This window comes from Ictalurus furcatus, chromosome 3 (assembly GCF_023375685.1).
Source record: "Ictalurus furcatus strain D&B chromosome 3, Billie_1.0, whole genome shotgun sequence".
Taxonomy (NCBI): Eukaryota; Metazoa; Chordata; class Actinopteri; order Siluriformes; family Ictaluridae; genus Ictalurus; species Ictalurus furcatus.
The window spans coordinates 24,111,171-24,124,706 of record NC_071257.1 but is presented as its reverse complement, the minus strand read 5'-3'; the positions used below and the strand labels follow the sequence as shown (position 1 = coordinate 24,124,706).

Below are 13,536 nucleotides of genomic sequence, written 5' to 3'. Positions count from 1 at the left end.
CAGTAAAAATGCCCAGAACAGAAACATAGTATGTCATGGCCTGACTTTGACAAGCTTGAGACAACCCTTTTCCACATTCACACATACACACCCACACACAGGCCAATACGCTATGACAACCTATGGTTTTAACACCATGGTTTTGACTTCTACATTCTCTTTTACAAAAAGGGATATTAACACCTGTGGCATATTTAATTATTGTATTGGAAAATATCTTGGAAGTTCTGACAATGCATATCAGATACACGGCTACTGCAGGAGACTATTAAAGCCTACTCATCTAATATTCTACCACCAACCTGAAAGCCTCATTGATTAGTTCTAAGCCCTCTCTATCACTCATAGAGTGCTGCTTTTTCTATAGAGTTTCACTCAGGAGTGACCCTGACCACATACAACTACAGATAAATGCTCAGTGTCTCAGAGTTTAGATTCATCATGAGCTTCTATCAATAATCTATCAACCATCAGCTCCATGCTGTAGGCTTGTAGCTATTTTTTTTCCATGCTGGCTCTGTTACCTTCAGGTCCACAGACATTGCATCAACTCTATTGCATTTCTGTCTAAGTTAGTGTTTTAAAAATCACCCCAAGGCCCTTGCAGGCCATTTACTGAAGACCAGGCTGGTTCTATAATTGGTGTCACATATTATTAGTGCTCTTATACTGATTCCCTTTTATTACGCTTCATTTTGAAAAGATGTGGATGGTGTTCAAGTTTGTAATTACAGTCCTCCATCTGTTCTATTGTGGGGTGAAATGCAAGCCAGGACAGTGAATTAACTAAAGCTTTAGATATTACAGAGACAATGTTGGAGCCAAGGCTAAGAGTTTATTATACTATTAATTCACTTATTGTTCTTCAGTTATGTGCTGTGCCACTGTACTGCCCTAAACTATTAATATATGAAAATGAATATGTGTATATGAATATATATCAATGAGGTGTACATTATGTGTAGTCTTCAGGAACGACATACAATTAAGAATTTCACTATACTTTTTGTGCATGAAGAGACAATATAATAATAAATAGCGTTGCCGACTCACAGCTCCAGGGATTGATTCTGAGTCCGGAGGCATGGAAAACAAAGACAAAGTATGTGTGCTGCTTAACATACTTAACAGTATGTTGGTGTCCCAAGTGTAGATTAAGGCTAAAGTGAAAATGAATTCACTCGCATTGTTCGATATTTAGGTTTGCTAATAGTGTGCTAGCAAAGTAGTGCTGTTTTAAGAGCTACAAAAAAAATTACTTAACACAAGATACACTATAACACCTGTTGCTGTTGCTGTGAGTAATAATGGAATCGGTGATTATTGTAAAAGTATATAAATAAGTATTATGATGTGCTCTGTTATAATATTGATATTTCATCATCATTTCACATAACTCTATTGTATAAGACAGAGCTGTCACTTTGACTGATTTTCTAAGTGTGTCTTGCCTGCAGGGATTCACCAAAGGAAGTTATGCCTCCGAGCCCAGACAAAGCCTCCTGCTGATATAATGACCTTTCAGAAACAGCCACAAAGACAATTCGCTGTGTGCATTAAGTGGCAGCAGAACCTCACAGCTTGGGCCAGTATTTATCCATCAACATTTCAAACACACCAGCAAAACTTTTCCATTTTTTTACATCTGTATAAAGCCACATAACTGAAATGATCAGTAGATCAGTGGAGATGGTTATGTTTCTTGCCATCTCTAACATCTCTCTTCATGGTGTTTCATGGTCTATTCCTGTGGGACAGTCTTGGTGTCCAGCAGGCTGCATTCGGGCTCTGTACGCTCCATACGGTAGTCTCCAGAGTGTGTGCCGTTGTGTTCCACACTCTGGAATCCTGACAGGAGATCGGTCTCGCCGTGCAATTATTTTGTTGCACCAACTAGAGGAGAAGTGTCTCCTAGCAACAGTCCTAGCTGCCATGTCATGTTGCCCAAGGAGGTAAAATTAGTTCATGCACAGAATTCCTGAACAAAATATAAAAATAAGGGAATGTATTTTCCTTCTGACTCAGTGTTAAGGGATTAGGGGATTGTTCCTGCTAGATGCTATTGCTTTGAACAATTTTCTGCCTGACAGATTTCTGATGTGCTGAGAAATCCTTTGACATTTACCAACAGGACAAAAATATTTTGGCAGAAGGAGAAAATATAGTGAATACACTGTAGGGAGACCTAACTGACACTGCAAAATCCCTCGGTCTTGTTTTCCAGGCTTACATCGTTTATATAGTATGAATAGCATTATTAGAATAGCATTATTACTGCATACACAGCAAATATAGGGAAGGTCTTAAATATAGTCTTTCTCATTATGAGATTATGATTTTTTACAAACCATATTTTAAGCATTTTTTCTTTCTAGAAAGAATAAAAAATCTTCGCATCATAATCTTATATTTATTCATAATCTCATAATGAATAAATCATATTTGTTGAATTCAAGAGATTTTCCCAAAATACCATTTTTGGTGAAGTCTGACAGGTTTTGCTATGTTTAGGATTGAGTAGTGGGTCTACAGCTCAATCTTCAATAAAGAATAATGCAGTTACAAAAGTAAGTGAACGGATAAGGAAAGGAATGAATGAAGAAGAAGAACAGAAGTAGAATATAATCATTTCTGATTATTATACTATATATCCAGCTTCCTATCTTGTTCCTATGAAAACATTTTGTTTTAGAGTTTTAATGTGTGCACAAGGCTTCAGCCTCTCAGATATTTCGCTATTTGTGTGTGTGTATGCTGTATAATAGGAATAAGAAAGCAAGATAATATTAATACTTTGTTCATGAATCTAATCATCGTGGCTGACTACCAGCAGTGTGGGATCGTTGTCTTAATTAGTTGTGTTGGAAATGCAGTGTGTGTGCGTGCATGTGTGTGTAGCATGGTGGGGTGTCTTGGCAGTGTGTGCCTGAGACCCCACAGTGAGGCATGTGTGTTCTAGAGGCATGCATGTGTGTCCTAGGCAATTAGCAGGTGTGGAGAAATCTATGAAGACCCCCTGAGAGATAAACATTCACAACAGGAAAGGGCAACAAGGCACTTTAGTTTTCTAACTCAGAACACACACACACACACACACAAATATTCTGCACTCGCAAAAGAAAAGCATAGCCAAGTAGAAGCACTTTGTTTTATTAGTTTGTCCCTGCAGGGTAGCTATTTTCGCTGTCAGCAGAAGTCTTACACAGGGATTAGTGCAGTTCTGTGCTGACATTATATGATTCGCTAAAGCCTAACTGAAATAGCAAAACTTCTCATATTGCATCTTTTTCTGCATGGCTTATGGTGCCTGCCTTATATGCTGTAAGGACAGTGAAAACTAGAGAAATTTCCATCGACAGGTCACTGATCGGATTACATTCTTCCATATCAGACCGTCCATAATGGTTTTAATAGCAAAGGATGAGCATTGCCCAGCTGCAAGATTACTTAATCCTGCAATTGATCAAAAGCTTTTGTGTGTAATGTAATTTATGTAATAGTGATGATTTTTCTGTATTTCCTTTGCAGGGATATCAAACCAGACAATATTCTTCTAGACGAACAAGGTAAGGAGTGTGTGTAAGTCTTCATATAGTAGCTTTCCTAAACGTCTCGATAGAAATACAGTATGGAAGTGGTCCAAGGTGACATGTAGGCTGGCAGGCATAGCGACGGTAACAGTCTGTCTCTGAGCAGTAAACCATGCTCAGGGTCATCAAGCCCATAATACTAAACAGACAAATGCAGACTCAAGGATGAGCTGTTCCATTAAAAGTATCACATGTCTGTGTTTTTATACAGTATAAATGACTCATTCTGTGGGTTTCTCTCGTAATATTATGCTCGCCAAGCAAGCCTGTATCAGTGAATGGAGCACACATTGCCCATGAGATGCTATGGATTTTTGAACTTGTAAAAGCCATTAAAAGGGATCCGTCCTTTCACCCAGTGTACAGTAGTAGAACTACATAGGCTTGAATGTCCTAAATGGCTGATGTGTGGGAGTTTGTCTCCAGATGCTTTAAACTGGTTATGTTTCATGTCTCAGGTCATGCCCACCTGACTGACTTCAATATTGCTACAATTATCAAAGATGGAGAAAGAGCCACGGCTTTAGCTGGAACCAAGCCATATATGGGTACAAAAGCTTCAAGCAGCTATTTATATGTTTAACCAATTTTCACTTAATTGTTTTGAATTAAGTTTTCTAGCTTTACTTTAGCTAAATTAACTGTTATTTTTGTTCATATGGTGAAATTCATATGGTGCTTAATTATGTAAATAATTAAGTAACACGCAAGAAAAAGATGACTATTTTTAGATTCCGGTATTTCCTTTATAGCTCCTGAGATTTTCCAGTCTTTTGTAAGCGGTGGGACTGGCTATGCATTTGAAGTGGACTGGTGGTCATTAGGGGTCACCATATTTGAGGTCCTGCGAGGATGGGTAAGCAGTTTTTTAAAAAAAAAGAAAAAAAAAAGCTTGCACTCACTGAGTTCATATAACAGTAGTTATCTTGCTCTAGCACATCTACTGTCTTCTGTTTCTCTCTGTGGGTGCTTTCACTGCACATTCAATAGCAACAAACACTCAAACAGAAACTGAACTCAGGGCTCTGCTTCTACGTTGTTTTCTTAGAGAGACGAGTGGTGCTCAGTTCAATTCAATTTCATTTATATAGCACTTTTAACAATAGACAATGTCTCAAAGCAGCTTAACAGCAATCTGTATATAGATGCAGTTTTTAGATCCCTAATATGCAAAGCCAGAGGCCAACAGTGGCAAGGAAAACACTGAATAAACCTTCAGAGGAATAAGACTCAAATGGAAAGCAGTCCTCTTATATATAGATAGTATGGTATAGTAACAATAATAAGTGCATCATTATTATTACTATTATCATTACAGCTGCAATGGCAACATTGTTTCTTTGTCTAGTTAACCAGCTTATATTAACTGCAAGAATATTGGTCTCTTTTGGAAAAAGATAAAAACATTCTCAGTAACAGGAAACACCCCAAAGAGAAGCCAAAGGTGCTTCAAATACCCACATCAAAAATTTGGTGCACAATGGCATCATTGTCCTTGTTGGATCAACTGTAGTTGAACATCATATATATTATCTATTACAACCAGAATCTTTGTTACTAGACCCGTGCCAAAGAAAAGTACAATAACATATTAGTTTTCTGGTGGCAGACGCTCTGGTACTTTATGTATTTTGTGCAGTAGAAATGAGCTGCGTATTCCTGTTGTATAATACATGCCTCTTATACTGATAGAGTACATCAATACATACAATACTTGTATTATGTGTCTGTCTGATACCTTGCTTATTTGCTTGTCCTCTTACTCATAAAAACAGCAGACAACACAGAGTAATAGTGATCTGAACGCAATTAATGATGCCAATCAGAACAGACTGAAAACTATGTTCTGTGAAATGATGAAGTCTAGGAACTGGAGGGCTCCTGAGTGACACAACAGAAAAGTATTCGCTCTATAGTCCGGAGAGCATGGGTTTGAATTCTGACAATGTCCAAGAGAGAGTCCCAAATCTAGCCATTCCCTGTGGGTGGGAGGGATGGCATACTCTCTCTCCACATCAATCACAGTGACACTAGACAATCTATTGGTTTCTGTGAGCTCGTGCATGTGGAAGAGGGCAGATAGAGATTTCATCTGAGTGCGTGAAGCCTCCACATGATGCAGCATGACTCGGAGGAAGCCCGTGATAGCCCTCACCTTCCCTGGTTGGTAGCCGTCGTATGATGGGGAACCTAACTGGGAATTGGCCAAGAGACCCACTCATCTCCATAGTAACACTATACAATCCAAGGAAAGTAATATAGCTATCTAATGCACTTCATTTAAAATGAACTCTCTAATGTTATGAATGAACCTAGTAAGAAGAAGAATCCTTTATTTGTCACATGTACAGTACTGTGCAAAAACTATTTTCTTTAGTACAAACTTTGTTATAAATTTTTATTTTATGACTTCTATATTATTGAGTCAGTACAAAAACATTTTAGATTTCCAAACATTAGCTTTCCAGCGCAAAATTAAATGATACAGAAAAATGTCAGTAAAGAAAGCAGTATATTAAGTGGTAAGAGACACTTTTTAGACAAAAAGCATAATGAAGGCTGCTGGATTTTGCTGCAAAAATAAGAAGTAAGTGGGAGTCAAAGTCTACAGAAGAACCGTGGCTGTTTCTGCAAGATGATCAATAAAACCTACAGCTCATTTCATTATAAACCTGCATTAATTCTACCTGAGACTACTACTTTTTTTAAAGCAAAGGGTAATCACACCAAATATTGACTTTTTCATTTATTACTGTTTACAGTATTTTTTTAAAATATAGAAACATTTCATTTCATTAGTTTTGAAGCATATTTGCTCTACAGTGAAATCTTTTCTTCACATATCCCAGCTTGTTAGTATGTTGAGGTCAGAGCACAGGGTCATGATGATACTGCACAAGCCATGATACAGCACCCCTATATCAGAGAGGGTTAAGGACCTTGCTCAAGGATCCAACAGTGACCACTTGGCAGTGCTGGGGCTTGAACCCCCGACCTTAAGATCAGTAACCCAGAAATTTAACTGTTGAGCCACCACTGCACTTTTCAAACCTGGGAAATGAGGAAAACATAAACAAAGCTAAACAAAAGGTTCTTTGACACCCGTGATTGCATAGTACCATGTCGGTTACTCATTTCAGTATTGATGAATACCAAAAAACATGAACTTCTTTTTGTACTCAGTCAGAAAAAAGGATTATTTAGTAGATGGATAACTTTTTTAGTGTCATTACCAGATTTCATTTGCATATTTGAGGGATATTTTGAACATTTTGACTTTTTATTAGCTCTGTGTTGACATCTCTCTCTTTAACTGTATCACTCAGAGGCCGTACGACATCCATGCCAGCAACTCAGTGGAGTCTCTAATGCAGCTCTTCAGCACGGTCAGCGTGCAGTACTGTAACTCCTGGCACAAAGACCTCATCTCCCTGCTGCGTAAGGTGTGTGGGTCCGTGTGTGTGTGTGTGTGTATGTGTGAGTGAGTGATCGAATGAGTGTGTAGGGAGAGAGTATGCATAAATAAGCACAGTCTTTTGAGAGAAGTGTCTACACACGATAAAAAGTTGAGACAGAAAGAAGTACTAGAAAAGTAAGTAGCAATAAATTCATTTAAATCGTATGTGCATGGGATGACAAAACAAATTGAAAGTATTAAGAGGAGAGAAAAGAGAGTGGTGTGAGGAGTTGATGAATAAGCAGAGGGAGGATTTTTTTTTTAAAGGCTATGTGGAAAGGAATGGAGAGAAAATTAATTGGTTCTGAGGACGGAGGAGGAGATTGAGGAGCGAGTGCAGTACACAGCAGAGAGCGAGTGGGTTTTCTAACTCACAGAGACAGAAAGGAGGAACATAATGAGGCAATGTAGGAGTGAGGCCGAGCCCAAGCGAGAGATGATGGAAAGCTGGAAGGTTGGAAGCATAATGTATAATGGGAAAGGAATGGGCGGAAGGTGACCAGGCCTAAAAAGGGAGAAATACAATACATAATCAGGCTGTGAATAGAAAGCTGGAGAGAGAGAGAGAGAGAGAGAGAGAGAGAGAGAGAGACAGATGGGTATGGGGGTGTGGAAAAAGAAAGAGGAAGAGACAGAGAGAGAGGAAGAGTGGCAGAAAAATAATGAGAATGTGTGAGCGAATATAAGGGGGTCAACCTGAAGGGGTCAGAAACATACAGGAGATGTCCATGGTGCTGGAGAGGTTACAATAAAGGGCAGTGTGTAAGACAGGAATATTGCATGCTTTTTCTCTCTCTCTCTCTCTCTCTCTCTCTCTCTCTCTCTCTCTCTCTCTCTCTCTCTCTCTCTCTCTCTCTCACTCACTCTATCTTTCACTCTCTCTCATGCACACCCACACACCCACACACACACACACACACATGTACAGACACACTTAATGAATTCCTTTATAATTGCTAACTGGGTCTCAGGTTCTATCTTAGCACTTTTGACCAGGATGTCTATTTGTCTCATCCATGCCTGTGTAGATCGATTACTTCTGTCTGGACTGCGTGGAGACAGTCTCAGCCTTCTGAGAATAAAAGCAGCAGCAACATGTCCAAAAATTGCTCAGATATGATTTCCCTGATAACATAACGCATCCCATCAAATGGGCTGGGAATCTTGTCTCTAAACGCTTTGAGAGCAATAAAAGTATCTCATGATAAGCCTGGAAAGCTGTCATCCTTTCATAACTCGATCAGCTCGTTAATAACAGAATCGCTTTTTATGATCACTCCCCAGACAGATGGGCCCATGTTATCTCTCAGCTCCATCTTATTTAAAACTAATTGGCCCTGAAGACTGTCTGACTAATGCCAGTGGTGACAGATTGACTTGAATGGCTGTGAATTGGCAAGAAGTGATGTTAGCTATTTGGATATCAAAAGGAAGACATGATAGAGAGTAGCTCTAAATCCACATTTTTTGGAAGATGGTTCAGAGCACAGCTCTCATGATATAGTACTTCGCCTATTTAACTCATCTGAAAAGGAACAATCCAGTGTTCTTAAGCCTAACCTCTAACCACCGCTTCTGCAGCAGACATGCAACTACCACAAACATGAATTTAAATACATTTCCGTAGAGAGAATAGAACTAAAAACCTGTTTGGTCAAAACTCCCTTGTAATGGAAGTCTTAAGAGTAGCTACTGAAAATAGTTAACAAATATGAACAATAACTCAGATCTAAAGTTCTTACTGTCTAATCCAGTCCTGCTCAGGATGGGTGTCAGCGCGTCTTCTGTCGGATTTTCCCCAGTTTGTGCAGCTGCAGAGCTCCCTGTCTGATGTGGTGGTTAGTAACACAGGAGCACCACAGGGGACTGTCCTGCCTCCATTTCTGTTCACTCTGTACTCCTCAGATTTCCAGTATAACTGAATCATGCCACCTGCAGAAGTTCTCTGATGACTCTGTGGTGGTGGTGTGTATTAGAAATTTGCAGGAGTCAGAGTACAGGGAACTGGTGGATAAATTTGTGGCGTGGTGGTGCAGCAGGAGTCATCTGCTCCTAAATATAAACAAGACCAAGGAGATGGTGATAGATTTTAGAAGGAAAAGAACTTCGATCAAGCCCATAAACATCATGGGTGAGGAGATTGGAATTGTCGAGCACTGACACCCAAGTAATTGGGTGTCATCTTGAACAACAGACTGGACTGGAGGACCAACACTGACGCTGTGTACAAGAAGGGAATGAGCAAACTCTATTTTCTGCTGAAACTCTGATCTGTCAATGTATGCACCAAGATGCTGGAGATCAGCCTGTGGTCACAAGCACCATCTGCTATGCTGTGGTCAGGTTGGAGGAGCAGTATCATTGTCAGAGATGCCAGCAGGATCAATAAACTCATTTGCAAGGCTGAAACAATCATTGGGCAAAACCTGGAGACGTTTGAGTCAGTGAGGAGTAGGAGGTCACTGAACAAACTGCTCTCCATCATGGACAGTCCATCTCACCACTTTCATGACATACTTCAAAGACAACAAAGCTCATTTTCCAACAGACTCACTCAGCTCCACTGCCATAAAGAACGTTTTAGGAAATCATTCTTACCTTTCACCATAACAATGTAAAATAGTTCCTCTCTGCGTAATAGGTGAACACACTACTGCACAACCATGTGTACATACTGTTTGTCATACATATGTTGTATATATTATTCACTGCCATTTCTGCACAGCTGTTTTATTGTTCCTTTTTTCTTTGAATTATTACTGTTACTCTTTTTAATGTTTTACATATATTTATTTCATACTCATTGGTTTGTTTTGTTTGTTTTTTTGAAGATTTGCAATTCTACTTTTAATTTTATTGTTATTATTTGTGCTGCTGTAACATAATTTCCTATAATTCTATCCATCTATCTATCTATCTATCTATCTATCGCAAATGATTTTGTTGTTAATACATAGCCATAAATTCTTCTGGAAATGTAGTAACATCTCTGAAAGGATGTATTTTACAGATTGAGAGCTTAATTTGGAAATAACATTGATGGAAGAATCCATAAAACACATTTGCTTAAACATTTATTGACTGCCCTGGCGACTGCCCTCAGAGTTTGGAGATTTTTGGTTCTTTTAGCATTACTGTTTCAGCAGTAAATATGTTGAAATTCTAACACACAGGTGTGATAGATAGAGACTAGGATAAAAACACTAAGATGGGGAGATGCAGGTTCTTTAACCATCTGTTTTTTGTGATAGCTGCTGTGCTGAAATTGATTGATTGATTGATTATTTTTTAATATTTATCATTTAAAGGTTTACCATTTAATTATGCTTTACCAATCTTAACCCTAATGCAAACCTAACCTAATCCTATCCCTAGACAGACTTTGCCCTACCCTAATTCTAACCCTAGCCAACCGCCAAGTCAGTCTAAGTTTAATTGTAACCAAGCCCCATTTTAACCCTAAACCTATCCAATCTGAACCTTACCCCTAGACCAACCTTGCCCTACCCTAACCCAATCTAAACCTTAACCCTATATGAACCTTGACCTTGTCCTACCCTATCCCTAAGCCTAGCCAACCCCAACTCGATCACCACCTTAAATTTGGCCCAATTCTAACCTAACCCAACCTTAATCTTAACAAAGCCCTACTGTAACCCTAACCCTAGCCCAACCCTAACCCTAGGTACACACAAAGCCAGCTTGGGTCACCACTAACTCTTGGGCTAGGGTTAGCCAATGCTAACCCTAGCCCAATCCCAATACATTCAAGTGTTCAGTTAAAGGACTTTTTTGGACAGTTTTTGGTTTGTGCTAATCAGAGGGATTAAGATGTACCATTTTTCCAATTAGATCTAAATTGTTTCCAATAAAATAAGGTGCTGGAAGTTCTATAAAAATTTTGAATGGTAATATATGAACTCTGTGTGTCAATGTGTTTGTGTAGGCGGGAAAAAAATAGAAGATAGGAAAGAATAGAGCTTGATGTGTTTATTTTTCAGCTGCTGACAGTAAATCCAGAGCATCGATTCTGCAGTCTTGCCCACATGCAGACAGCCCCCTACCTCTCAGATGTGAACTGGGATGCTGTCTATGAGAAGAAGATGGAGGCTGGATTTGTTCCCAACGTAGGAGCCGATTAAACACATCCGCACATTACATCCACACAGTACACAGCAGTAGCCAGACATAAACACAAACATAGTACATAAAAATACATGCTCTACCCACACAGATTGGCGCATAAACTCAATAAGATGACTAAACCATAATGCATACCCATGGGTTATAGATTAATGTTGTGAGGAACAGATTGCTTTTATTATTCTTCATCACTGTCTGGTTTGTCTGTTGTGTGTGGGTGAACACAGAAAGGGCGTCTGCATTGTGACCCCACCTTTGAGCTGGAAGAGATGATTTTAGAATCTCGTCCGCTACATAAGAAGAAAAAGCGTCTGGCCAAGAACAGGTCAAGAGACAACAGCAAGGATTCCCAATCTGTGAGTTATCATGACCTCTGACCTGGCTTGACTTCTCAATTTATCTGTCTCCCTTAAAAGTTTCATTTAGATCTGTGTGGATTTGCTTTTTGAAAAAATAAAACCCCCCAAAAACTGCGAACCCTCTCTGCCATGTCAGAATAGGAGTTTGTTTATGAATCTAAATGTTAATGTGGATAACAATATGAATATATTCATACAAACCAAATTTACTGAACTCAAATATACTGCACATTCAAACACTGCTCTCACCGTCTGAGCTCCATGGTTAACATAAATTAAATGTCTAAAGGACGTCTGTTTTTTACCCATTCATTTTTTTAAAATAGAAATTTATTCTTTCAAAAAGTGTTAAATCATCAGAAGATTGCACTTTTAAATCTCGACAATGCCATAGCTATCAGTAGCCAGGAGGTAAGGGAGCAAAACTGGCCATGCTCTCTGGGGTGTTGTTACATGCTCTTTCTCCCCTGTCAATCTCAATGACACTAGCCAATCATGCATTTCCTTGAGCTCATGTATGCAGAAGAGGGTAGATAGCGCCTTCCTTCAAGTGTGCTATGCTGCCCTGTGACACAGCATGAGTAGCAATGTGAAAATAAGCTTTTGGCTGGCTTCATGTGTCTTGGAGGAAGCACGTTAGCCCTCACCCTCCCTGGATAGCAGCTGTCATATGACAGGGGAGAGCTGACTGGTGGATGGGAATTGGCATGTGAACAAATTGGGGAGAAAATGGAAAGAAAAAAGAAATTGCCACAATTTCTGGCCTGTGAGCTGATTTATCATTCTGAATGTCCCTGTTTTATTTCACTGCTGCATATCTTAGTAATGATATTACTGTCTCTTAAAGTCCTGACTATTTATAGACTCTCAAATCCAGTAAGTAGATCTCCATTTTATTAAATGTAGCCAGTACTGCTGTTCTTCCTGATTTGCAAGCTAATGTAGGAGTACAAATAGCTCCACTAGCAAGGCTCCCTCAGCCTCTAGAGCTGATGATCCACCATTATTACCTGGATGATTAAATTATGAAGCTTTCAGTACTGTTGTTAAGCCCTCTGGCACTATCAGATATATGAGACGCTATTTTTAGCCCACGTCAAGCAAAAAACAAGCCGAAGACAATAAGAAGTCTGATCTCCACTAAAGCACTGTGACCAGAGCATTGTGAAGAGAGAAAGGGGTGAGGGGCAGCTGTAATCTGGAAAGTGCTGATTGGTTTCGTACATGCTGCTGGTTAGGTTCATGTCGGGCTGACCTGTGACCTCTTGTGCTTTCTGCAGGAGAATGATTATCTACAGGAGTGCCTTGACGTCGTGCAGCAAGAGTTTGTGATCTTCAACCGAGAAAAGTGAGATGGTGTTTTTAATACTTCTCAAGACTGCTGATATTAAGAAAAAAGATTGTGTGATGCACTAAGCTTGATTAAGTTAGCATCTCTTTTCTCCAGAGGTATAATTTGCTCCGTTACTTTTTGCTCTAATGCGTTCTGTTTTGACAGAAGCACATTCTCAGAAAAAAAACAAAGGTACTGAACTATAGCTTTCCTTGTTACTGAGTTGGTACCCACAAGGGTACAGTTTTTTATACTATTAGTAGGGGTCTTTACCTGGGAAGGTGCATGTAGTGTACTTTTATAAACAAATTAACGGTATTGGTCTTTAACGTACACAATATGCATATTTACAGTTGAAAGATACATCATACTAAAGGTACAGTAAATGTACCCTTGAGCGTACCACCCGATCAAGAAGGAAATATATAGCTTAGAACCTATTTCTCATGATAAGTCCACTTTCAATTATAGATTACAGCCTTGTGCTTGTTGTTGGCTGTGAGCGTAGAGCTCTTGTTTATTGGCAGGAGAATCTGTATGCTACGATTCCCTGACACTGTGTTTGCTATAAATTATTACCTGGTTTATAATTTAGTAGAGGCTGCAAATTCTAGCATCACACCCTCTCCTGCAAATTGTTACTATCTCTATTTT

General features: G+C 39.2%; 1 protein-coding gene across 1 annotated transcript in view; it reads left to right on the top strand.

Annotated features, from left to right (window-relative positions):
- LOC128605853 (serine/threonine-protein kinase 32C) overlaps positions 1–13,536 on the top strand; it is a 112,354-nt gene that overhangs the window by 97,713 nt on the left and 1,105 nt on the right. The window contains exons 5-11 of the mRNA XM_053621658.1: positions 3,529–3,566; positions 4,049–4,138; positions 4,343–4,446; positions 6,917–7,033; positions 11,049–11,174; positions 11,418–11,546; positions 12,830–12,897. Coding sequence (XP_053477633.1) covers positions 3,529–3,566; positions 4,049–4,138; positions 4,343–4,446; positions 6,917–7,033; positions 11,049–11,174; positions 11,418–11,546; positions 12,830–12,897 — 672 coding nt within the window. The remainder of the gene's footprint in view (positions 1–3,528; positions 3,567–4,048; positions 4,139–4,342; positions 4,447–6,916; positions 7,034–11,048; positions 11,175–11,417; positions 11,547–12,829; positions 12,898–13,536) is intronic.